Source organism: Corvus hawaiiensis, chromosome 2 (assembly GCF_020740725.1).
Source record: "Corvus hawaiiensis isolate bCorHaw1 chromosome 2, bCorHaw1.pri.cur, whole genome shotgun sequence".
Classification (NCBI taxonomy): Eukaryota; Metazoa; Chordata; class Aves; order Passeriformes; family Corvidae; genus Corvus; species Corvus hawaiiensis.
This window is the reverse complement of record NC_063214.1, coordinates 106,695,885-106,722,859: the sequence shown is the minus strand read 5'-3', so window position 1 is coordinate 106,722,859 and position 26,975 is coordinate 106,695,885. Positions and strand designations below refer to the sequence as shown.

At 45.0% G+C, this 26,975-nt stretch overlaps 1 protein-coding gene across 3 annotated transcripts in view; it reads right to left on the bottom strand.

Annotated features, from left to right (window-relative positions):
* Positions 1-7,505, bottom strand: part of NHS (NHS actin remodeling regulator) — a 251,376-nt gene extending 243,871 nt beyond the window's left edge. For all 3 annotated transcript variants that reach the window (XM_048287022.1, XM_048287033.1, XM_048287030.1), the window contains exon 1: positions 6,916-7,505. In XM_048287022.1, the coding sequence (XP_048142979.1) occupies positions 6,916-7,315 (400 nt within the window). In that variant the 5' untranslated portion in view covers positions 7,316-7,505. The remainder of the gene's footprint in view (positions 1-6,915) is intronic.
* Positions 7,506-26,975: the final 19,470 nt, after the last annotated feature.

Below are 26,975 nucleotides of genomic sequence, written 5' to 3'. Positions count from 1 at the left end.
TTATATTTCCTTCCTGCAAGTCCTTCCCTCAGTCCAAGGACATTTGAGAACTGTGCAAGAGTTTTTGGAAACACTCCAGGCCCTTCATCGTTCATAAAGGAAAACTAACATCTCTTATGCACCTGAATCAACAGGTGAATGACCTCCCCATGCCCTCAATATGTTATCAGAGTTCGTTTATTTATTAATCACCATATCTCTCCTGTATGAGCAGGGGAAGTAAACCAAAAGTAGGAATGACTCCATTTATTTCACTGGAATATTAATCTTTTTTTTCTGTATGAACACACACATTACGCTATTAAGGCTTTTAAATACAAGCATGGAGTTTTAAAGAGGTTATAGAAATAATTTCTGTTAAACCACTAGATCCACAGTAAGTCTATGTCTCTTATGGGTCTGGTTCTATCTTCTCTGCAGTTTTGCTCCTGTGTAAAAAGGAGCTAAAACATTCCCAGCAGAATTTCTAATAAACCCACTGGAGACTTTTGCTTGGCTCTTGAGCATGAGGCAGAAAGAAGTTCCACTAACTACTGTGATATTACACAGCTGTGTAGCTGCAGTGAGGTGGAAATCAAGCACTGAATGTTTTTTGATATCATGCTTTTTAACTGGCAGGCTCTCCATCTAGCAACACAATCCCCAAACACTCAAACCTGGTACATTAGCTTAAGTACTATTTGTGGAATGACAAGCAAGGAGCTATAGAACAGACATAGGCTTTCTGAGCTACACCAATGGAAGACCAAGAAAATGACATTCAGCAAAACTCTAGAAGATTTCCACCTTTATCAGGGAATGGCTTCAGAGGGAAACCTCTGCTGTCTGCTCTTCATCTGTTACCAGGCTGTGCCAGATAAAGTCTAGTGAATCTACCTGAGCACTGAGCCCTTAGAGCCTTTTCACTGAGCCTCTCACTGGCCTTGGCAGGACAAAGGATTTTACATTATGCTTTTATCTGCAAAGAGACCAGAGTCTGCATTCCACAAGCTAACACGACCACAGGTGACAACGCCAGCTTTCAAAAAGTTACATCCCTGCCAAAGCCACCTGACAAATTCTATCCCATTACCTTCTATCACATACTAAATGCATGAGAAAAAAATACCTCAAGCCAAGCCTCTGAATGGTCATGTTCCTGTGTTAAAGGTCTTCTATTGCTGTTCTGTAAACAAAGATAAGGCATTGTTCTCCTAAATGACAGTAGTCTAGCTAATGGTGCTCTAGCGAATGTTCCGGTAAAGTGGAGATGGCATCCTTAAGTGAGCAGGTTTTTCTTCCTCTGTCCCTTTGTTGTTCTGACAGCAGTAAAGGTAAGAAGGAAAACCCATACTTTGGCCTCCCTCTCCTTTCCACTCTGCTAAAGTGCCATCAAGCCTCTGCATTTAGAAGAAACCATGCACTGAGGAAATTCTCCAGCTTTCCCACACTCACAACTTGGGTTATTTACATTCATGGGCAAACTACAGGCAAGTGCACCAGAGAGGTGAGCTCTCTGACACAAATGAGTACACAGTGACCAGCACAACACCGAGAAATCAAACCTAGCAAATAAAGCCAAAAGCCCTTCTCCTTTTCCAAAAGGACAAGTGAAGAGGTTGTGTCATTCCATTCAGGCAAGTAGAGAACACAAAGCTGAAGGTGATGGATTAGTACATCCAGTGTACAGCTGCTTTTCTTTGGAGGTTTTATTCTGCACCCAACAAGGACTTGCCAATTAATACAATTTTAGTGTACAAAGGGAGCTCTGAATACATCCTCTCGCTTCATGTCCCCCAGGTTACATTAGTGTGTACCTCTAAAAGTGTAACTATCCTCACACTTAGATAGGCTCATTAATTATAAAGGGCTATAATACAAAGTTAAAGGAATCTTTTCTGGTTTGTCTCCAGCAGCATCTGAGATATTTTTCGTAAATATATCCAACCCATGGAGACCTAAAGCTGTGCCCCAGTACCACAGAAAATTCATACAATGAAAATTGCACTTTAAATCTCAAGAATCTTGAGAAGCTGAGATAATGTGCAACAACTTGGACTTTTTTTTTTCTTTCAAGATGCATCTACTCTTAAGGTCTTATGTACCTCCCTGAAGATCTCTGCAAGGATGCTCAATGACCCTAAGCCTGCGATGGCCTTACGATGCAACTGAATTCTGAGATGGAAGCATGAAAGTTTCTTGATTCCATTTCAACAGCAATTGAAATGGACTTCAGCACATTAAGTTAAGAAGGAGGAGGTGCATTATCTGATGAGCTTTGGGTCTAATATATGTTTTGTAAAAATGGTAGGATTGTGGCAGAAAACACATGAAAACCTTATAATGGATTGAACCTTTCCCTGCAGAGCTCAAAACACAAACAGAAAAGCATTATATCAGTGTGGTTAAAAGCCACACTAACAAAAACCCCAAATCAAACAAAATCAAAACAAAACCACCTAAAAAGCAGAAGGAAAGAGACTAAAAGCAAGAGTGAAACTCGCCAGGCTGTTCTCAGTAATCAACTTCAATCAAACAGAATAAATTAATGCAGAGACTAAAATTATAAAGAATCAGTTCACAGCTGTCTTTTTTATCTCAATACTGACACTTCAGGAAAGAAGAAAATCCTATAGGGGAGCTCACTGTAGAGATCCAGAGGCCTCTGAAGAGCAGAGTAGAGATCCCCACACTCGTAAGAGGCTGCATCACTAACTGTTAGCACATAGCAAAATCAGGAATGGAAAAGTGGACCAATGAAGATACAGCAGGCAACTTCTGGAAACGATACAGCTTTTAGAAAGACTGGCTACTGGTAACACATTGATGCTTTCAAAAAAAAGCCTGGAATGCGTGGAATTCTCTGGGATGCCAGGGTGCAAAAAGGATCTCATTAGCTAGGGCTTTCAAAATCTGCTGCCCGGTTGTTACCGATTATTCAGAAAGCAAGATGGCTTACATCATCAGTTTCTGTAAAGTACTATATTCCACTTAAACTGCCAGATCTCCAGTCCCCTAGTCTGAGAAATCACCTTTCCAAATAAACCATGGAGGCACTGAGTCCCTACACAATAGCCCAGCACTTTTCCTACATTTCCCTATTACCAAGATAATCAAGCATCTAATAATAAAACTGGGCAGTACCACACTGCTCAGTTCTCTTGCTGGCAACAAGAAAACTCTAAGCAACAGCCAGACTCACAACAATAATGTTATTCCCACCTGGTTCTGCTTTAGAAGCAGACCCTGGAGCTGCTCATGATGAAAAGCAGTAAAGTACTTGGAGTGGCAGACGGGCAAAGTAGTTAGTTCAGGAGCTGAACAGAAAAACATTTCTCACCCTTGCTTCTCTTACAGTCAGAGGATGGGAAAGGAGTCATATTTGCAAGATGCTGGCTGGCCAGAGGCTTAAAAGGAAGATGAAAGGACAAGCAGCATCTGGGGAGGCAGAGGCGAGGGACCTTGAGTTTTTGAAGATGACCTGCTTGTGACCGCCCAGAATCAGTCCTTTATTGTGCCTAACAAGGTTTTCCAATCACACTGAACAGTGACAAAAACAAAGGGCAACACATAGGTAAATACCTTTACCAGTAGCTTAGCAGAGGAGTTTAAGTACTTTTCTTAAAGCAAAGTATACACATACTTGCAAATGCTCACCATTGCAAGAGCTGAGAATGTTAAGGCCTTGTGAAAATGACAGCAGTAGTGATAAGCATTACTGGAAAAATGCCAGTTTTAATTTTAATTCTTTGTTAATATTTCCTGAATCCAACATAGATGTTTTAATAAAATAATATGTAATTTTCAATATAATATACATTATTAGGCAAAACTGTATTATATGCTATTTTCAAGAGAACTCCTTTCCTGCTCCCCTTCCCTTTGGTATTATCTGTACAACTGCCAAGGAATGGCATTCTGGGCAAGGAATGCCCCTCTAACCACTGGCTCCAACAGCTCTTGAGATGGCATTAGCCCATCATTTCCTTTTCCTAATGCAGCCTGTGCGTCCACAGGGGGAATCTCAGAATCCAGCTGGTTTATGAGGCATGGAGAAAAAGGCCTTCCACTGCCACAGCTCAGTATCTAGGGCTGTCCAGTAGTATTAGTCTCAAATCACTGTGCTGCACTTTAAGTTGGAACATGAAGAATGTCTCACTGTGGCAAGATAGGCTAGTAGTTTTAAACTGACTCCTTGAAAAACATGTGGTTGGGCTGTACTGTCCTGGTGTTGACATCCCAGTACATGGTCAATGCACCAAGAAGCCCAGCCCCTCCAGATTCATAATATGCAATAAATTCAATGCAGCCATTACAGTCATGCCATGGGTGGGGTGGCTGCATGCCTGTCACCAACTTGCTCCTTGTGGTTGTGAGTCCAAACCTCCAGCCAGTTCTGAATTATTCTTAGATGTGTCATTTGGGCTGGACAGCCAAAACACAGCCCTGAGGCCATCCCATCATTTCCATGCTCACCACAGGAGATAGAAGTCAGTATGCTTTAATGCTAAACTGGTTAGGTCCTGGGCAGATCTGTGACCACCTGCGATATATCTCTTGGTTTCAAAAAAACAACTGGGTGCAGAACTTGAGTGTAATACTTTCAGGAGTGAATTATGTAGGCACTTCATGCATAAAACAAACATTAGCATAGTCTTGCTGAAAGTAATAATGAAGGAGGAGGCGTCAGCCCAGAGAGGAGAAAGCACACTATCATTATACACTACAGGGAAGATGGGCAGCTTCCTGACAGGCAGTTTTATCTGTCCCTTGGAAACAGTGAGTGGTCTGGAGGCCAAAGGGAGGTATTGCTGTGGGTGTGTATGGATTTTGGGGGGAATGTGAGGAGATGATGTGTAGAGTGGTGCTGTTCAGCTCTGGGTCTCAGCTGAGATGTTCAGATGCAGCACTATGTACATGCAGCTCCGCTGATCCAGCACTGGAGGGGGAGTAAAAGCAACCAGAGCAGGCAAAGAAGTTGACTGCTCATGTATGTTGGATCGGTACTGAGACTTTCACCTTTAGGGAACATGTGGCACAGTGCTGCATGGAGAAAAGTGATGAGGACTGAGAGGTGTGCTTTGAGCAGCTGCACAGCTGCAGGCAGGACACAAACCTACTGGAGGATGGGTGGTGGCAAAGCCCAGCTCTGTGGAGGATCCCTTGGCTGACCAGACCTAGGGTCATCTTACAGCTCTATCAGTGGCACTGTGCCATATACAAGGGGAAGGAGGAACAACTGGCAAACACAGGGAAGACCATGACCAAAATTTTCTCCCCTCTTAAAGAGAGAAGGATTTAAAAGAAAACAGAGCACAAAAAAAAAAAAAAAGGATTCTGCATTTATCATCATCACAGGGATAAAGCCAGACTCTCTAATTAAGCAGATGACATAACTGTGCTGTAATATCAAGATTTTGCTCTGTGATTTGCAAACAAGCTGCACTTGCACAATCCAGAAAGAAAAAAGCCGTACAGATTAGAACAGCTAAGCTCTGCTCTCACTTACATTAGTATATACCCACAGTTATTCAGCTCAAAAGACCTACAGATGAGAATGTGATACGAGGAGTTTCATTTCCTCAGACAGTTCCCTCACTAGCTCAGCCAAGCCTCCTTCTCATTGCAGTTTCCAATCACAGCCCAGCACTCTGCTCTGATTACACACTCATCCTGAAACCACAAAAAACCTCCCTCAGTCTCATCTACGGCTGATGTATATTAATACATCACCAGCAAAGTCACTGTACAGCTGCTGAGTATGTAGCTTAAATACCGTTGAATACTTAAGGCTTGATTCTGTTAATCAGGACAGCTTCACTGATCCTAGAAGAGTCATGTATATTCTACAGTGCTTGAAAGGGGAGGAAATCCAGAGTACAATTTTTTAAATGGCATATTCATTAAAAACAACTAGAAGAGGGCATGGTCTTGTTAACCCCGGTGTAAACTCACTTTGCTATACTTAGTGGAGGTACTCAGGATTTAGCGGAGTACAGCAGAAGGCAAAAACTAAACCAAATTCTCCTTTCAAGCCATTGCTTTTCCTAAAACAGATACTAAAAGGTCAGAACCAACACCAATCTCTGCTACTCCAGACTTCCAATCCACAGCCCTATGTATCAAAAAAATACATATCCACAAGTGCTTGGGAAGCATATGCACCAGTGAGAGCACAAAATCATTACACTGCTGTGAACACGAGCCATATTCAGCAGAAATCAGCAGCTGTTAGGACTACAGAGCTTGTCACTGCTTTTATAGTTTGGGTGGAGAAGAAACAGGATTCAAGCACTGCTCATAACACAAGTTCCATATTGCCTTGATCTTTATCCTTCTCCCTCCCCCCCCCCCGCCCGGCTCTTCAGGGCCACTCTTTAAACAGAAAGAAGTCATTAGTCAAACTTCCTTATTTTATGGCCCCGAAAGTTAGGCAACGACGAAGCAGTTTTATTATTTCTACTTAAGAGCGTAACATTTCGATCGGGAATTCAGAGACACTTCCAAGGGGAAGAGGAACAGGCCGGCAAAGGGAGAAAACCCAAAGATGCCCGAGTGAGGCGGATCATCGCCATCAGCCCCGGTGCCCCGCTGACAGACCTCGTCCCCCTCCCTGGCCAAACCCTCGGCTGCAGAAGATGCGTCCCGAGAGCCCCGCCAGCCAGCTCCTTACGTAAGGCACAAACCACTGACATCATCCCTCCCGCCGGCATCGCCGCGGCGCCCAGCGGCGCCCACAGACCCGACCCGACCCGCGCTCGCCCGTTCCCTTCCCACTCTGCTGCCCCGCCAGGGCTCCTTTCCCACCGACTCTGGCCCCAAACTTTGCACGGCAGATTACCAGGGGACGGCTTTACCCGCCGGGCGCCCCGAGCTGCGGTGCGCTCCATCCATCCCGCGGTGCTCCCCATCCATCCCGCATTCCGTGGTACTTACGCACTGCCTCCTGCTTGGGGTCGAGGCCGCGCACGGCTCCCTGGAGGCCAGCGATGCGGCCGTGCAGCGCCCGTACGCGGCGGTGGGTGCCCTGGATGTCAGCCTCGACCTCCTGGAAAAGGGTGCAGGCGTGCCGGGCCACGTCGGAGAGCTGTCGGAGAATCCGCGACAGGGCTACGTTGCTGACCGAGCAGAGGTCCAGCACCATCAGCACCGCCGCCGCCTGCCTCTCCCCGCCGCCGGCCGCCTCGGCGCCCTCGCTCGCCGTCCCCGGCTCCTCCGGCGGCGGGTCCCGCGGCGGCGGTGGCGGCTCCGCGCCCCAGCTCTCCTCCAGCACGGAGGCGGCGGGCTGCCGCCGGCACAGCCGCTGCGGCTCCACGGTCCGCTTGGCGAAGGGCATGGCCGAGCCCTCGGCCGGAGCTTTCCCGGGCTCCCGCGGGCACTGGCGGGGATCGCTGCCCTCCTCCTCCTCCTCCTGCTCTTCGTCCTTCTCCTCCTAGCCGCCGCCGCTCCTTGCCCGCCGCCGTCACTCGCGGACGGCCGCCGGCGGGCGGCTCATCGCCTCGCTCCCTCCCTGCGCGGGGCTCCTGGGCTGCGGAGCGGCCGCCGCGCCGCCGAGCATCCGCCGCCGCCGCTGCCGCTGCCGCCGCGGGGAGCCGGGGCGCATCCGCGCCGCCTCGCTCGCTCGCCCGCTCGCTCTCACGCCGTCCCGCTCCGGTGTGAAGGGGCGGCCCGAAAACCCGGAGAGAGGAATCCCGCGGCCGCGAGGAGGAGCGAGCCGCCGAGCCTCCCGCCCGGGAGCGCGGCGGGGCGGGGGCGGCGGGGGGACCGGGGCGGTGCCGAGCTGCCGCCGCCGCGGGGAGGCGCTGCGGGGCGGGCGCGGCGGCGCGGGCCCGGTGCGAGGGTGGCGGAGGCACCGGCGGCCCCTGTCGGGCGGGGACCGCTGCTTCGGGCGGACTCTGCCTCCTCGGCTCCGGCCCAGCCCGTCTCCCCTCCGGCGGGAGCACTGCTCAGGTGCGCAGAAGAAGAAAGAGAAGCCGTCTCGAGGGGCAGAAGGGAACCCAACTCAGCAAGGCCCGACTGCTGCGGGAGGGTGGTGCCCGCCCACTGGTGTCACCTCTTCGGGCACCGCGGAGGTTGTTGCACTCCCTGAAGTCAGGTGCAGGCACTTGGGCACCGGCTTCTTAGGAGGGGTCAGGGAAAGCTGGGTTCCCGTCAGACAAGGAGCGCTGCTTCTGACGCAACACAGCTCAGCTTGCGTACATACACTCCTGAAAGGTGAACGTGCCTAATAAGCAGGCATGAAATCTGAACACAGACTCTAAATTATTGGTGGTAAATACCACTGAAAGAAGTACTGTAAAAGGAGAGCCGGGCAGATGCAAATGCAGGTATTCCAGTTTGGAAACAGCAGCTTGTTTGCCCATTTGACCTTAACTTGTCATCCTTGCACTTGTGTGTTGTTGTACAGCCTGTCATTACATGACCACATAGAGGCAGCTTTTAATTACCTCTGGTCAAATAGCCTGAGTTGCAGAGAGCATCACTGCCAGCCTGGTGATACACATACCCCACACTCTGCAGATGCAATGACTCTCTCCTGGGACAAGCTTAGGTTCACAGGGGGGATACAGCTGCTTTCACAGAGATCAGAGTCTGAGCTGATGAACGTTGCTGGCCCTAGTGCTGGCTTTTGACATGGACTGTTCATGTGCCTTCATGCTTTGCCTCTGGAAAGGGGAACACACCATGACACAAAGTCAGCTCAGGTCTTTAGCTCAGGTTTCTGACTTGGCTTGAAATGTGTCCCAGCCCTATGCTTGGGCAAGGAGGAAGACACAGAGCCTATCCCAATCTCAGCATCACTTCCCCATGCTTCCTGGAGGGCTTGATGTTCAGGTGTGAACCAGTGGGAGAAAGCAGGGATGTGAGAGCTGCCACAGGTCCAGGGACAATGCTCAATCAGTACTAAAAATATTTCTTGGACCCAAGATGAGCCGCTACTAAAATCACTGAGGTATTTGTACCCCATACTCCTGAGTTTCTTCTGCAGTGGGGAGGCTTTTATCTCTTGTAATGGAGTGTGTACTGCTCTTCCTACCTGGCGGAGTCATGATACATTTTTTATAAGCCACTGAAAGTTATTTTAATATTTCACTTGAGATTCATAAAGCAGGAGGGCACTGTTAAGTCTTAAAGCTTCAGAAAGAGCAGCAGCCACCCAAACTGGTGTGGGATCACAAGAAAAGGACCAAGAAACAGAAGTATAGCATTCACCAGGCAGGGGCAGGAGATACCTCTGAGGAAATCAGCTCGGGCACTCATTCAGCCTCTCTCTCAGGCACATGATAAGCCAGTGAATTGAGCCATAGGTAACAGGTAAAAGTTGCAAGGGGCAGGATTTTAGATTGCACCTTACCACAGCCTCCCAATAGCACCTACTCTCTGATCAGCTCAGATAGGACAAGAGCTGTGCGGCTCTCTTCCTTCCCTTGTAAACTTGATTCCAGCAGTATATCTCTACTCAACGTCAACAAAGCTACTAGAACCCAGTGCTTGCTCTTCATTTACTTCTCCCGGTCTGTTATTACTACTTCACATTTACAAAGACTCCATGGTCTCTCTTTTTATCCTATGCTTGGAAAGGTACAGCTTACTTAGAGACACTACTAGTCCCATGACAATTGTGTGGCTTGAGTACAGGACATACAGCACCTAACTACACAGGAATGAACTTGTTCAAAGAAGGTTCTGCCAAGTCTGTCCATCTCCACCATAGCTAGCATATTTTCATTTTGCAGGTTTGTAGCATTACTGTCCTTCCCTCTACAAGTCTAGATGTTGCATTTTTCTTAATTTTTCCTTGCAAGCAGAACAGACTCCACATGCAGCTTGGGTGAGGGGCACTGGCACTTTCTACCAGGCAAGTGGAAATACAATTTCATTTTCCTCTGGTCAGAACACAGCTCCTATCTTTGCAGGTGCTGGGGAGTCAGCCCCAGTCATGCACTTACTATGTGTTTTTTATCAGTAATATTGTGTGGTGCAAATCCAAATTAAGTAGCTTCTCAGCTGCCCCCAGGATTGCTCTTGGTATGTCTGTTCAACAGCAGATGTGGTAAGAGGGGAGCAGTCCCAAAGGTTAGCCTCATTTTCACCCAATGGGTCTTTGAAGTCTCTTATAGCAAAAGGAGAGGAAAAATACCTTCCATGGGGGATTTTGAATGTTGTCTCAGTTGTAAAGTGCCCCTCAGAGGGGCCAATCCCTCTGCACTGACTGGAGGCTTCTCTTGGCTGGAGTTAAACCTCAAGACCCAGAGTATTAATCTGTGAACATATCAGCCTGGACCAACCAACCACATTGCTAGATTTCAAGAAGCGCTTGCTGACCTTAGAGATTGAGACATGTCAGAAAGAATATGAGTCATGAACAGAGATAAATAGGTGAAATGATTCCTTGTGTATTTATTTATGGCAGGAAAAATGTCATGTTGAACTGTACTGCTGTCTTGCATGTGCATGAGCTGTATTCACTGTGTTAGTTGCTATAAATTTAGGTTGGGATGCTGCTGTCGATGGCATTGGCTTTCACCCATGTTGGTGAAAGGCAATGGTTTGCTTTCAAGACACATACAATGTGGGAGTGGAAGAGTGGGCTAACAGAGTAAAAGAAAGGTCCTGCTTGATCTCCCACTGGTGCTGCTGGTGGTAGCAGGCGCCTGGTCATAGCCCACAGTAACTCTTGTGTAGCTTCCCACCCCCTTCCCACTGCCGGACTTATTCCCTGGCTCCCACTGGCTGCTGATAGCCTGGCTGAGGTGGGACTTTACAGCAACACCAGCTAGGGAATACTCCTGCCGATGGAGACAGAGGGCAGAGCCATTGGCAGATAAGAAGTGATCTGGTTTCCTGCTGCAGCAAGCTGCAGGAAGCAGGGAGGTGGGATTAGGCAATCTCACCCGGTTTGGCAGGGCTGCTATGGCCTGCTGCAGTATCTCTTGTTCTGCAGTGCCAGAAAGGGAAGAGAGGCTGATGAGTGCTGTAGGCTATTGTCATTTCCTCCTCTTTCCACAGCTGTCAGGAAGGTGCCTTTAGGTGTCTTATTAATGAAGTTGCGGCCTTTTGGCCATAATGTGGAATCTGTCATCACTGATGTTAGCCCACCCTAAATATATCACTTATTTATTCTCAGCAAAGATGTCACAGACAAAACATTCCCAAACCTGTACCTACTTAGGCTAGAAAAATTGTCCTTTTTTGGAAAGTTCCTTCAATATTCAGCTGCCATTCTGCACTTAGACCCGACAGCGACATTCCTTGATCACAATAAGGCCACAATAAACGTAAAAGCCCATAAGGCAGGAAAATAGCAGTCAGGGCAGTTCCCTATGAGTTTGGACCTACTCATTTATGACTCTCAGTCCTGCCAGTTTGTTTCAGCAGATAAATGTTAAAATCATTTCCAAAACATGGGACATTAAGATTTTACTGGGAAATACTTTTCCTGAAGAGGGTCCCTAATTTTGAGGGATTTAGTGAGGCAAAAGGCTGGTAATTCAAATTTTGATGGTGTGTCCAGGACACAGAGATTACTTTCTCTGTCAGTGAAGGCCACACTGCTGATGTACTGAGACACACATCTTCTTACTTTTGGTTTCTGTTTCCCTGAAACTTTATTGGCACAAACAGCTCTACAAATGTATACAGCATGCAAGAGACCACAGATCTCTTCTAGGCATTGCTGTATGAATATGACTAGATATTGGTATTCTACGGGTAGGAGTATTCCCTGTTCATCCTTGTTTCTCTCACAACACTCACAAAATCATTGTTGCTGCCAGTTTGCCATCACCACTAACGCTGTGCAGTCTGATTTTTCTCTTGTCCTGGGTGCCTGGGCACCCTTTTTCCTCATTTTTTCCTTCTTCTTTGAGAAAAAGAATTTTACTGTCCTCAGTAGAGCTGTTCCCTAACCTTCCTCACGCCTCCAGCTGAGGACGCATACAGGCATTAGAATAGTGACTGTTTCTCTGCATTAATCTCTTTCCTGTTCAACTGCATTTCCCCAGGCACTTGTGTGCTGTCACCAGCTTACACTGATCCAGCTCACTACTGCTCTTTCTGGTAGTTGTTAATATTTATATTGCCACACACCTTTTCACCCTTGAACTATGAGCCCACTGATTTAGTCATTGCTTTAAGTGGGGAAAATACAGGGCCTGCAGGAGTCCTTGTACCTGTAGCAAAAGGAATTACTGGACTCCACATGGTGCTGAAAAACAGAATTACATACATTCAAGCTAACTTCCTTTCTCCAAAGTCTCCTAATTATGGTTGTTAAAGAGTTTACTTGTAATCAGTGTAGGGATGACATTTCAAGCTGAAGAGTGATTATTAAATTGACACTTCCTTTAAAATGTGCCTGAAGTCAAGACTGACATGCTAATTGAATTTTATTAGCAAGAGATGTCTGTTTTAATAGGGAAACTTCCTAATCTCTCTATCAAGTTCATGTTACGTGCATACCTACTCAATGTTTTCCGTCATTACTATCTGGTATTGCTAGTCAGAAAAAAAGCCTCATTGGAGCATCCCCCTGAGCCGCAAATGCTGTAATTTCCTTTGATACCAATATTAGTTTCACATTCGTACATCCCATTGACTGGTAGCACTGGGAGATGTCAAGGAAGAAAGAAACTAAAGCTGTTTAAGCCTTTAAAAATAATAGTGGTTAAGAATGTGCAATAAATCCAAGACCAAATCAAAATGAAGTTGGGTATTGCTGGCAAATTTCAGGGTCCCCTGAAACATATTAAACATTTCCAACAGCTCTAGTATGACAGGTATAAATATCTACACCATTATTCTAGAGAATACTGATGCTCATTTTGTCATCTCAGAAGAAAGGAGCTGTGTAGAGGACAGCTGGGATACCTTTCCCAGACTCCATACCAGAACACAACACAGCAGAGTGGCATCCAGCTCCAAGCTGGACTTCAGGGAAACTAGATTCTGCCATGTGGGCTGTGCCACTCTGTGTTGGGAAAGGGCAAGTGGGTGCTTCTTCAGAGACAGAGCTCTCAAACTAAAGTCAGGCTCTGTTCTATACAGGAAGGCTCTGTTGAGGCAACACCACCAGCAACCTCAGCTGAAGGGCCATGACACCTGACTCCAGACTGTGCAGAGAACTGGTTAATTCAGTCTCTACAGTTCAAAGTAGGAACATTCATAATGACAAAAAGTTAACACAGAGAGTTATATCTTAATAAAACACAATAAAAGGAGAAGCAGAAAATAATAAACTGTGTTCTTTACAAAGAAATATAATCACTTCTAGAGAAACAGAAGGGAAAAAGATGTTTTACTTCCAGTGTGAGCTCCATCCACCCTCTTTGTTGCTCTGACTTCTTAATTGCACTTGATTTGATAGCAGTGGGGGTTTAACCTATGTTGTGGGTATTTTCACTGTTCTCTTTAATTTTGCCTGCTGGCATCAGGCAGTTTGTGCACATCAAGCCAAGTCTGCCGTCTTGAGTCAGGACTTATATGACCTCAGCTGACATTTTGCCTGTATCAGGACAGTGGGAGTACAGTAATGTAGAGAAAGGAAGATTTATTTGGAACAGAATGTGAAAACCCCATCATCCACAGATGAGCTTTTATCCACTATTAACAACACACGTTTTTACACATTCCAAAATAATTTGGCATGTGCAGATTGCATGCTGAACAAGTCCTAACTCTCTGTCATACAGTCTGAAGGTGAAAGTAATTTCAAGTTTCTGTATTCTGGAGCCAATCCAGCTTGAGGTTCATGTCACCAAGTCAGGGGCAGTAAAATGTCACTTCCCCTTTTGCTCATGATGAAGAGCTGAAGAAGGAGATACTCTGGGAAAGGCTAGATCAGGTCAGTGCCTCCACACTTTCTGTTGCTTCTCCAAGGGGCAAGGAATTTTTGTTTGGTTGGGTGGTTGTTTGCCTGGCCTGTACCTTTCTTTCTTGTGGCATGACCTTAACTCCCTCAGCACTGGGTGCTGCTTGGAGAGCCAAGCACGCCGAGCTCGCTCACTTTGCAGTGCTGAGAGGGGAGGCTCAGTCCACATCACAGGTTTCCTAGCAGTGCCTCATGCCAGCCATTCCCCCAGGGGTTTAGCCAAGCTCCTGCCTTGTGCTCACTGTGGTGGATTCCAGCAGAGGAAGAGCAAGAGTGAGTCAGGTTGGTTTCATCAAACTGATGAGTTTCATGAGAGAGAGTGCATTAGGGTATTGCAAGCTCTGGCCTACAGTGTACGGGCCATATTCCAGCTCAGGGTGTCAGAAGTTTAATTTATTGGAAAACCTGTGTTCCAGGAGTCCAAAATAGCAAAAAATGGAGCAAATTAGGATTGAATACCACTGGGGTAAGTAAATGCAAAAGCTCATGCTACCCTGCACGTACTCTTTCCAGCTGTATGATTTCCATTATGAATAAACTTTCTCTGCCGGGAGTAACTCTTTGATTTTGAAAGAAATCAAAATAACAAAAGCTATATAATTACTTTGTAGGTGGGCTAATTCTTTCTTCCATGTCTTTGTCCACAATGAGGCAAGAGGAGTAGTTTTATGCTCAGTGGCTTGGCGGTACTTCCAGTTCTCCACTAGCAGAAGGGAAAGGTACCCTAAACACTAATATTTTAAATCTTACCATAAAGCACTGAAGGCTGGTTCATACCCTTGAGCAGGCTGAATAGTTCCTCCATGTGGCAGTACTAGTGCTGGAAGTATGGCCAGCAGCCCAGCTTTTAAGAAAAATCTTCATCTGATATAAATCATTTTTAGTTGGAGACCACTTGTGGTCTCATCTTGGCCAGTCAAATTAGCTTCCTGTTTTGTTTAACAACAATTAGTACTCTAAGTACTCTGAAAATGCACCATAATAGGAAAAGTCTGACAAAGTAAGTGATTACTATTTCAAAGGAAGGCAAGGTTTATAGAAGCATAATTAGTCATCTGCTCTTAAACCAGAAAAATATGGTGGAGAAAATACATCTTTGGGGTTTTAAAAAGAGATACAGAAATACGTTAAATGATGGAATGTCATTAGGGTGTGCATTTATTTTAAGGATAAACAGAGCTGTTATACAGTTGCCCACCTTTATGTCTGCTCTTTCTGTTTTCTGCCTAATGGGCTTTCTTCCTTGCATACAGAAAAAAAACCCAGTCCTATCCTGTTTATAGTTGAGGTGCAATATGCCGAAAATTATTACTTCAGATTTTGTACATTAAGTCTGTCTGCTGGCAAGAGGAAAACCCTCTCATATTATCTAATTATGGCTTCAAGCAACACTAATGAAGAAGTTGCACAGGCTGGGGCCTGTTCACTCTTCTCTGGAGGCGTCAACAGAGAGTCTGTGGTTGTAGTCACACAGAACTGCGGAGGGAGGCTGGGGCTGCCAGGCACAGCAGCCTGCAGAGGGAAGGTTAGGTCTCAAGAGTGCAAGAGTAGAGTCAAGTCCACAGCCCCAGTATAGGAATGCAGCCTCAACTTGTGAGGCTGAAACCCCCCACCAATGCCTTCTTCCCCTGCCACCCTGGGAGCCTCAGCTGGGATGTGTCTCGGAGGGGATGGAGCCCTCCATGCCTTGGGAAGGAGATGTGCACAGCTGTGCCAGCACAACTGCAGCACGTGTCTGCAAGTGTATTCCTGGCAGTGGGCTGCAAGCCAGCATGAGAGGCAGCTGTCCAGCTTTGGGGAAGTTGTGTCTGGTTGATGGAGAGACCCAGGTATATATTTCTTGGGATCAAATCAGTGTAAAATAAGGCAGCCTCAGTGGAGACTCATGCTGGACAAGCCAGGCTATGTACTCAGAGCAAGGACTGAGGCATGGCAATGGAGATCAGGGAACTTGCTACTTTAGTATCAACTGCAGTTTAGCTGTAAAACCCACTGTAAAAGTTGAACGTAAAAGTCACATCTGAGTTCCCTGCTGCTATTGCTTACCTTTTACAGATTCCAAAGCTAACTAGTTTAGCATTAGCTGTGCTAATTTTGTAAACACAGTTGAAACCATAGCACAGACATACATGTAGTCATTTAGAGTACTGCAGAGAATAGTATAGATACCAAAGAGAATCAGAAGAAACTCCACTGATAGCTGGCCTACATGAAGAAAAAGAGACTCAGATATGAGTTAATTGGGATTTTCTTCTACATCTCATTAACCTCTTGGATGGAGAATCCAGCAAAGCTGTGATTTATTTACCATAGATGCACTCAAAGGATACCACATAACTTAGTGTTTTGGCACTGTGAAAGTTATTTGCAATAATGAATTTTTAAAATTCTTTGGAGAAAAGTGAGTGCATATTCCCTTCCCCCACCAAATTAAAAAAAAAAAAAAAAAAAAGAAGTTGCGGAGTAACATTCAAAGGCTCATTAAAAGCAACCAGGGAAAATAGATTACGGAGACTTCAAAGACTGACGATACTGGTTAAGAATCAGCTCTCTTTTTCAAAGAAAATGTTATTAGCTAATCCTTGAAATTTGGGTTTTGGCAGATGACACAGTATTTCCTGCAGGTGCAGGAACTAGAAGTATTAAAAGAGTTTTGGTAGTGCACAAAAAACTTCTCTACTAGACCTACAGTTCCCTTTGCTCAAGTCAGCTTGAGTGCACTCCCTGATCCCTCATACATGTACTGAAATGGAGCAGCATTTCAGGAGGCTCTAACCACATTAACCTATATATCTTCTTCAAGAAAGCAAGTTCTATTAAGATAATGTTTTTTGGGTTTCTTTAGTAGGAAAAATAATGCCTTAATTATTGCTATTATTAGTAATATTTGAGGGAATAACAGAAAAGCCAATGCAATGAATAATGGAAATAATATCTACATATGGGTCAACAAGCACACAAATGAAACACTATATACATGCCAACAAACATCATTCCACACCACATTCCTGCTTAGATCAATATGGATATGCTTTGGCATATTGTCTCTTTTAAGATCTTTTTTACAAGGTCCTGTGTGTTTTTGTCTGCTCTATCCATGGCTAATCCCAACTCCTCCATGAGTTAGAAGTCCCTGTTTATCAAAAGAGACAAGTCCAGCCAGATCTGTCTAAAGTCCTTTGTTAAGCTGTGATCCTTTGGCTTTGATTTGAAGCTTGACTGTCTCACAATGACAATTTTCCCACTGAGACTTTCACCTAAAATTTGGCCCAGAAGATGCCCAAAGCTATGTCTTACTGTTTCCATGGCAACGAATTGATTGAAGTCAAATAACTGAGCTTAAGATGCCCTTAGTAGGTAGCAACCTGAAAACAAGCACCTGAATAAATAAAGGATGATGGAATAGTGGAAACATTCGCAAACTTATTCCCATTTTCTAGAAATTTAAAGAGATTTTTTGCAGGTATTAATTTTCAGATAGAATCTGAACACCACTGCTTATAAATTCAATTAAGTCTTTCAGGTGAAATTTAAACTACAACAAAACTGAAGTTCATAACTTGTAGAGAAGAGATGATGGGAGGGCATTAATTCTAGCATTAACGGTAAAGACCCATGTCTGCGTGTATTAGGATGTCAGAGGGACACACTTTACTGAGTGCTTTGCACATGTCTTGTCAAAAGTATTTTGAAGTGTTTTGAGATCTTGGATATGTTATATAGGCACTTGCATTTGCTTGTAAGAGACAGCTACTCCTATTACTCACAAGTTCATTCTCTGACATGTATTTTGTCCCCATACACAGTATCAGGTATACAGTGCTGACAACTAATACCAGAAAACTTGACACAGTTACAATTGTTATAGCCATGTGTGTATGCACTGCAAAACAGACACAAGATACCACCCTGAAAAGTTAAGCTAGTTCAAAAATGAATATTTGACTTGTTTGATTTGATTCGGCACCTAGAGTAACTACATGTTTTCCAACACATATTTTTAATTAGAGGTCTCTGAACTGTCTGGGAGAGCTGGGACAGGCAGTAGAGTATGACTGATGACACCAAATGGAATTAATACAGCATTATTAAACAGGCATCACAAACATACATCTATGTGTCCAGTCCTTTCCCCACCCCCAAAAAACACAAATGCAGGCACAAAATCTACCTTGGTCCATGTTTAAACTATTGCAGAAGTGTTCAAATTTTCAAAAGCATCTCTTGTTGGCCCTTATATCTCTAGTTTTATTGACATTTGTGCAGATGCGTGAAAATGCCTGCTGAAAAGTTTGATGCAGTGTAATACTGTTCAGAGAACAAGAGGGCTCAGAAAATTTAAATTTTTTTGTTAGAAAAGATGTTTAAAACAACTTGGGTGCTATAGAATACTTATTGCTCAAAGAAAAATAACCTAGAAATTAGCAAGTGAAATAAATGTGTTTGGAAATAAAAAGATTGCATTGTGAGTTCTCATTTCTTTTGCACAGGTTTATTTTCCTGCAGATGACAGTAAATTTTGGGTGTACTGCAGGATCTTGGCACCCAATGTGGCGCCTGAGGGCATTAAGAGAAAGGGGTGAAAAAGGAATAACAGTTCCTGAGTAACTTAATTTTGTGTGCCAGATATAGGAACCTTGTTAGGCAGCACTATGTGGTCTAGTTTATCCTCGTTTGGGTGGCAGGTGGCCGTGGCTATATTCTTCCCCTTTGCAGCTCCTTACCTAAACATGGGTCCTCTGACTAAGGCTACCGTTGCTGTTATCCAGTTTGCGCTATGGGTCGAGAAGGTGAGGAATTCATAGGTTTTTAACTTCCTCCGGAATGTGGGCACATGGATAAACGGCTATCACACACTAAGTGCATGTTTTTGGGGTTATGTTAAAAATGGTACCTTTTGTGAGGAAATGACACCAGGGGAAGTTTTCTCCCAACCCCTCAACAAGTTCTTTGGACCCACCCCACCAATTTTCGAAGGGTTTAGATTTCCTCTGGGTACTAACCGACTGGTGCTGGCAGGCCTACTCTATTTAGCACTCAGGGATAAGCTGAGATTGGCTTGGATAACTACCCAGACACCAGCCCCAGAGACTAGAGATCCTACCCCAGAGCCTGATCCTGCCCCAGAACCTGACATGGCCCCAGAGACTAGAGATCCAGCCCCAGAGCCTGACACAGCCCCAGACACTAGAGACCCTGCCCCACAGCCTGATACTGCCCAACAGCCCACCTCAGAAATGGCCTAGCCGAACTGGGTGGGGGTACTGGTGAAGGGGATGCAGGAGATATGCCAGGAGATGGGCCAGGTGCGCAAGGAGATGTGCCAGGAGATGGACCAGGTGCGCCAGGAGATATGCCAGGTGCTAAGGGAATACACCTCCTCAGCTAGTGAAAAACCCTCTCCCTGCCCCAAAGAGGGTGAGTCCAATGGTGCAGCAGTGGAACCCACGGATGTTACAACCATCCAGGTTTCAGCTGAACCACAAGGACAATCACAGCCAGCAGCAGTCGCCCCTGTGCAAAGGAGGAAGTGTAAGACCAAATCAGTATGACCAGTTAATGATGATGGGCAACCAGGGCCCTCATAACCAGCAGGAGAGCCAGAGCCAGAAATCATCACTGAGTCCCTGTCATACGACAGTCTCCGTGCTATGCGAAACGACATTGTGCGAAGGGGGCGTGAGCCTTATACCACCTGGCTGCTTCGGGTTTGGGACCTTATGGGCACAGGTGTGCAACTGGATAGTGGTGAGGCAAGGTATCTGGGATCGTTGACCCAGGACCCAGGTGTGGACCAGATATTTGTGAGGGAGCCAGGGCCTCTGTCTCTCTGGGAGCGGCTCCATAGCTCAGTGGTTAGAGAACATGGCATTGAGTGGGTGTACCACATCCCTTACCATGCACCAGCAGCTGGGAAGGTTGAGCGGTGTAATGGACTGCTTAAAACCACCTTGAAGGCACTGATTAGGGGGAATTTCAAAAACTGGGAGGTGCATTTAGCAAGAGACACCTGATTAGTTAACACCCGAGGCTCCACCAGCCAAGCAGGCCCTGCCCAATCCGAACCCCTACAAACAACAGACGGAGATAAGGTTCCAGTGGTGCACATGAGAGGTATGCTTGGAAAAACTGTTTGGGTTAATTCTACCTCGAGCAAAGACAGACCCATCTGTGGGCTTGTCTTCGCTCAGGGACCAGGTTGCACCTGGTGGGTGATGCAAAAGGATGGAGAGACCCAATGCTTACCTCAAGGGGACCTTGTTTTAGGGTGAACTACCCATGGCTCTGTGCTTTTATCAGTATCAGCATGTATATATGTGCATAATTCGGGTGATGCATGTATGTATATGGTTAAAAAGGTTAAGTTTCATGTAACATGTTAGTATGGGAAAAATTCAGGGTGGATGATGTTGGGGTTTTATTTCTTGTCCTGTTTTCTTTTTTCTCTTAAAGGATTTTTCCCCATACATGTTGCCAGGGGGACAAATTACTGGGTGCTTCAGAAAAACAAGGGACCTGGCCACAGGGCGAAGGGTGCATCTCTTTCACCTAGGTTTGTGGGCAGTCAGTTCCCGGTGTTTGGACGGAGAGAGAGTCTGCTTCTTCAGCTTCCTTCCTTCTACCGGAGAGACCGCAGAATTCCTAAGCCCACCTTTCCCAAGGCCTCCCTGCTCCCGCCGTTGCTTCGAGCCTTCACTACTCTGTAGCCCCGCTCACCCTGCCTGCCCAGACCTCTGGGGGTTTTCCACCACCGCTCCGGAATTTTGATACATCTGGTCTGCCACCCAGGATTTGTGCTCGTCCCTGCCGTTCCAGCCTGCTGTTCCTGACGGTCCGGCCGGACACTGGGATCGGCTGCCCAGGGGTTTGTGAAGTTTTTTTTTGGTCCCATCCCTTCCCAGGATCCCAGGCCACCGGTGCCGCGTGCTCCCCGAGCTCGCTCCGGAGCGCCCCCTGCAGCCGCGGGGGAACCATCGCACCTGCCCTGCTCACCGGGAGCCGCCAGCGCCCCTGCCGGCTGCGAGCGGAACTGCACCCGAGGGGAAAGGGCCTGACAGCCGAGAAGGCTGGGACTGGGTTTGTGATTGTTCGCTGTTACTGCCAGAGTTATTGCTGCTTGTTTGACTGGTTATACACATATAGATATATAATAGCAAAGAACTGTTATTCCTATTTCCCATATCTTTGCCTAAAAGCCCTTCATTTCAAAATTATAATAACTCGGAGGGAAGGGGGTTGCACCTGCCATTCCAAGGGGGGCTCCTGCCTTCCTTAGCAGACACCTGGCTTTTAAACCAAGAGACAGGATCTCTCCCCTACCCCAACACAGAGTCTTCCCTGTGGGCCGAGGCCATTGAGGGCAGGTGGCGTAAGGAGTAGGAAGAGAGTGTGCAGAAAAAGGACATTTTGGGGGATACTCTGACCCTAACATGAGTCTCCTGACTGTAATTATAAACATAAGAAAGATGTCTATGACCCTTGTACTTGCTCTTTACTTAATGTCATGGTACAATGAGTTGTTCATCTTGCTAAGATCAGAATCGTGCTCTAAAATTGTCCTTATCTGCCCCTGATTTATAGAGGCATTGTCTTCCTAGTTTGGTCATCTCAGTGATAAACTCAGTATCAATAGTTAGGGGAATGAATCTGCGTCCCAATATCTCCCTTTTAGAGGAGGATATGCTCACAATATATCTCAACATCTTCTGTGTTAGATTAGCGATATCAGGGTTTCCAGTAAGTTTTCTGGAGTCTCTTGCTCCTCACGTCTAGAAGGCAGAGAAACAACGATTCATGAATGATTTTGAGTGAGGATGAGCTATAAAAAGGGAAACATCAAAAAAGGAGAGTGGCCACAGTAAATTATAAAAGCCACAGTGATTTTAAAGTACTGTCTTTCCCCAGTCTAAGTAGGTAGGAACTTTAGTAGTAGGGCAACCAGTTTAGAGGAGGTGGTCTGAATCCTGATGCATGACTTTTGCTGCACTGAATGTTTTTTGAAGGCAGTGTAACATCCGCTTATCAGCCATTATGTTCAACCAGAGAACATTTCCCTGGTCATTCACTAGAATGACAGTAAGAACTACATCAAGACCCTTGTCCTGGCTCATTGTAATTGTCCCGGCTATGTATTTTATGGGAATTTCTCCATGACTGCCATAGTGTCTGCTATCAATTTTGGTTTCCAAATGATATGTGTTTATTGCTACTTTAATAAGAACATTTGTTTAGTTAAGAATATTTACTATTTTAATATTTTTACATATCTTGACAGCAGCCATGGCTGTACAGGCAAATAAAAATGTGCTGAGTATCTGAATAAGAACTGAGAGCACTCTCTCTGGTTCCTTACAATACACCCTACCCACACTAGGCCCCGCTCTGTGCAGGGACAATGATGTTGCAGTGAGGCTGTTGACTGGAGAATGTGTCAGGATGCTCTTCAAATGAGTGATGTGGCACCGAGAATAATTAGGACTATAACATTACCTGCATTTGTTACTATTTTAACATTTGTCACAATACTTAAAATCTTACCCCAGGCAAAATGTCTCAACAATATTGTTTTCGCTTCAAAACTAGACACAGAATTCCAGTCCTGCGAGTCTGCCTTGACAAGCATACAACACCGAGCATTGTAAAGTAAAATGAAATTGAAATGGCAATTCAGAAAAATCTGTGTGCAAAACACATTAAAAATTCACTGCAACATCACTGATCAAGTATAAGGTCTTAGGTTACATGAAATGAGTTACTAAAGCACAAATTGTTCTTGAGAACTACTTATCTTGCTCTTCATAATTAATTTAATACCTTAGATGAGGAGAACAAAGGTTAAGACTTACTCTCCAGTGGGGGTCACTGTTGAAGAACAGCGTCTAATTTTTCTTCTACAGAAGTTCAAACATATCCTAAAAATGCTAGACGAAGTCTATACAGCTCATGCAAAGGTATTGGAATTTGATTAGAGTAGTTCACATCAACTGTCAAAGTGAATCCTATGTAAAGGCAAAGCATGTGGACTGTAGAAAGTAAATTATCAGGTAATTAACACTAGAGGCATAACAAAGAAGTGAAACTAAAGATGGGAGGGTGGGTACAGTGTTTGCCCTCAGTCAAGGCTTGGCCAGAATGCTGAGCTTTTGTACCAGCTGACTTACCAGCCCATTGACTCTGTTTTGATAACTTTAGTGCAGGTCTGTATCCTCACAAGTAGCACTTGAGTTCTGAATTTCACCCCTTTAAAGATATTCACTACTCTTCACTGTTGGTATTAGATTTCTTACTGAGCTTGCTATAGTGCTTCCATTCTAGACCAAAACCTCCCACAAAATGGAAAATACCCCCTTAGAGCAGCATCAGTGTTATGTGATATGTTGTTTCTCGACAGTGTGATATTTATACCTGGTTGTATTCAGATTAAAAAGCTCTTATTACTCCTTGTTTTCAGAGTACAGCAACAGCAGGCCTCAGACCACAGGAGACAGATAGAGTTGCAGGCAGCCCTTATATACTCTTAGAGGAATGGTTTTAATAGAATAGAATAACCATGTGTTCTAAGTCAGATCTTTTGCTCTCGTAAGTCGGAGTTCTGCCACCAAAGTTCTGTCATTTGTAGTGGCCAACATCCAGCTCAGAAACGTTCAGTCTGTAGAAAGGGGAGCAGGCAGCTCACCTGGCATCAAGAACAAAGAAGGGAGGAGATATTCTAGTAGTTCCAAACATAAAGATGTTAATCCCTGCCTGAAGGGATTATAAACTTGAGCTTTTTACAGTTCAAGGAGCAGTCCCCATACTGTTAATCATCCCAAATAACTCTTCACTGGTAGTAGGTTAAAAGGTCTGTTGCAGGGAGTACATTCTCAGTGCTTCAAATAGTCCTGGCGAAGTTGAACAGAGTTGGGAGACATCTGAAATGCAGGCATGATATTTCCTACCTACTACAAATGCTTTGTCTATGTTTTAACCATTAGTATTTGTCAGGGTCAGCAACTCCATGGTACACAAGGGAAACCAGAGAGCAGGAGAAATACTGTTCATTTGTTCCTGAGCTGGGACTGAGCTCTGCCTTCCTCACCATGCTGGTTCAGACATGTCTGCACATGCAGCATGCTCCCATCTGGTACCTGAAGATGCGACTCTTGGCCACAAGCACAAAAGAAATCAGGATTTCAGGAAAACACTGAGAGATCTTTAAGAAATATCATTAAATTAACACTATGAAGAATCAGAATTAAACTGTTAATTTTAGATAAAGAATTTCTGTTTAAGAGGAAAATTGCTGGCAAAGATCATTCAAAAAGCGTGTTCATATAGCTGTAAGCCTCATTCTTTGTTTAATGCTTGCAATCTCAGCATCTTTGCAAATGCAAAATACCAGTTCTTTCACTTCTGTGCATACCTGTGTCCTTTCATGTCCTCGAACCTTCTTTCTCCATTGCATCTGACACGCTGAAGTGTGTCAGCCAATGTGGGTAACCTGTGGTTAATGCTTGCTACAAAAGGCAAGATTGATTGTAGCATGAAGTATTTATCTAGAGAACTTGGATGTGGTGTAACGAGATGTATATGGCAAAGACAAAAGAAAATGCTTCTTCTCAGCTGAACAGATGTAGACCGGTGACTTCAAGATCTGCTTCTGTTGCACTCCATTATAAAATGAAAGTTGAATATTTAGTTCTGCTCCAATTTTAGCATCATTTCCACAGATAACACAGAGCACTTCACAGACTTTTCGAGAACATTTTTTCCCCATCATGTTTATGGAAAAAGAAATTTGTCATGCTACCTTGCGAAAGGCGGTTGCTTTGTTGACCAGATGCCAAAATGAAATTCAGACATGGATGGCCAGAAATAAGATTTACTTTAATCCCACTAATCCTGAGCTGTTGATTAGTACAAGGCACCATTATAGCTGGGTAAGCTTCCCAGGCTTATCGTCTGATTCTCTTCGGAGTCATGAGATCACTTTTGATTCTCAATCTTTCCCTTGTAAAGGGCAATGTTCCTGTCTCATGTTCCATTTTCTGCTATAAACAATAATGAGCAAAAGAAATCATGTACTTTTGCCAGAAGAAGTACAGAAGTACAAAAGAAAAAGCAGAAAACTCAGGGCAGGTGTCGTATTGAGCCTGGTGATATGCATTACCAGGGAGAGTGGAATGAGGAGATGTGGGATGTCCTTGAGGAGATTAGCAGCTTGTCCAGGTAATTACAGAGCCTTCTTGTACTGACTTCAGTGAAGCCCCAGGGCATCTTCAGAAGCTGAAATTGTACTTACAGAATCATAGAATCATTTATGCTGGAAAGCACCTGTAAAATCACCAATTCCAACTGTTATGCCAACACTGCCAAGTCCACCACTAAACCATGTTCCCAAGTGCCACCTCTACATGTCTTCTAAATAGCTCACAGGTCCTTTTCCATTCGGCACTTTTCAGACACTCTTCCCCAAGTCTGCAGAGTCACATGAGGTTGCTGTGATCCAAGTGTGGGACCTGGCACTTCACCTGGTTGAACCTCATACAACTGGTCTCATCCCATCAATCCAGCCTGGCCAGATACCTCTGTAGAACCTTCCTACCCTCCAGTAGATCAACGCACATGACCAACTTGGTGTCATCTGCAAACTGACTGAGGGTGCCCTTGACCCTGATCTTCAGTAAAGATATTAAACAGGACTGGCCCCAGTACTGAGCCTTGGGGAGTATAACAGGTGCCCGGCCACCAGCTGGATGTAATTCCATTCACCATCACTCTCTGGACCCAGCCATTCAGCCACGTTTTTACCTTTCATCCAAACCAAGAGCAGCCAGTTGCTCCAGCAGAATGTTGTGGGAAATGGTGTCAATGTTGTCAGGTAGACAATATCCGCAGCCTTTCCCTCATGCACTAAGCAGATCACCCTGACATAGGGGGAGGTTTGTCAAGCAGGATCTGCCTTTCCTAAATGCGTGTTGACTGGGCCCCAGTCCCCTTGTTGTCCTGTATGTGCCATCTGATGGCGCTGAAGGTGATCTACTCCATGACCTTCCCTGGCACTAATGTCAGGCCTGTAGTTCCCTGGATCCTCCTTCTGGCCCTTCTTGTAGATGGGCCGACTTCTGTCAGGAAGGTTTAGCTTTTGATGCCAGTGGGAAGAAGGAGAGAAACAGAACTACCAAACCATTTTCAGCTGGATTTGAGAACCACCCGAGATCTGGTGGGATCCTATTGATGTTTCTCTTCCATCTGAAAGTAGCCTATAGACTTTCATGGGTTTGTGAATTACAAGGCGGAAAGCCGCTCTAGACATGAAGCACTGATCCAGTCCCATTAGCAATTGTACCCAAACCCTGAAAGCTCACACTACCTGGCTGAAGAACGAATAAGGCCTTTAGAGTAAGGCTGTCTCTTGACAACAATCTGCTTAGTTTACTTTTTTTTAATGTACTGATTGCATTATGTGTTCCAACTTGACAGAGCTGCCTCACAGTCCAGAACACCACATTTGGTGTGCTTTTTACCTCACTGGAACATTATCTGTAAATCTGCTGTCTGCATTCAAGATCCTCTGGAAAAATTCCTGCCCTTGAAGCTTATCTAGTTGCAGGGTAGTTAGAAGGACACAGATTCCAGTACATCTGATGTACCTTATGTTGCAATGTTATCAAGGTAACACCATCACATCAACAACACAATTGGAGTTGAAATAAAAAGACACATATTCAGTTTTAGGCTTAACTTTATCTAGGGACTTGTAGATAAAACTTTAAAGGACAGTAGATAAGTAACCAAAAGGTTCTGAGTCATAGTTTCACCTAGAAAGAAAAGGTGAAAGTTTTAGAGACGAGAATGGCTGAGTTATGTTGATTTTTCCTTTAAGGTGTCTTTGGGGATTTACACCTCAGAACAGTTTTTGAAACTGTGACTGTCTTTTTAGTGTGTTTGTGGTATTACTGCAATGGAGCCTGCTCTATTTCTGAGGCTTATCGGTGCTATGGTAATACAGACAATAGCTGGTAGTAAACAGCATAACCTCCCACACACAGTATCTGTATAAGGCAGATGATTGAGAACACTTCTTATGATCCCTTTTAGCAGTGGATGAAATTAATTTGTTAACATTTCCCTGTAGTCTCACAAA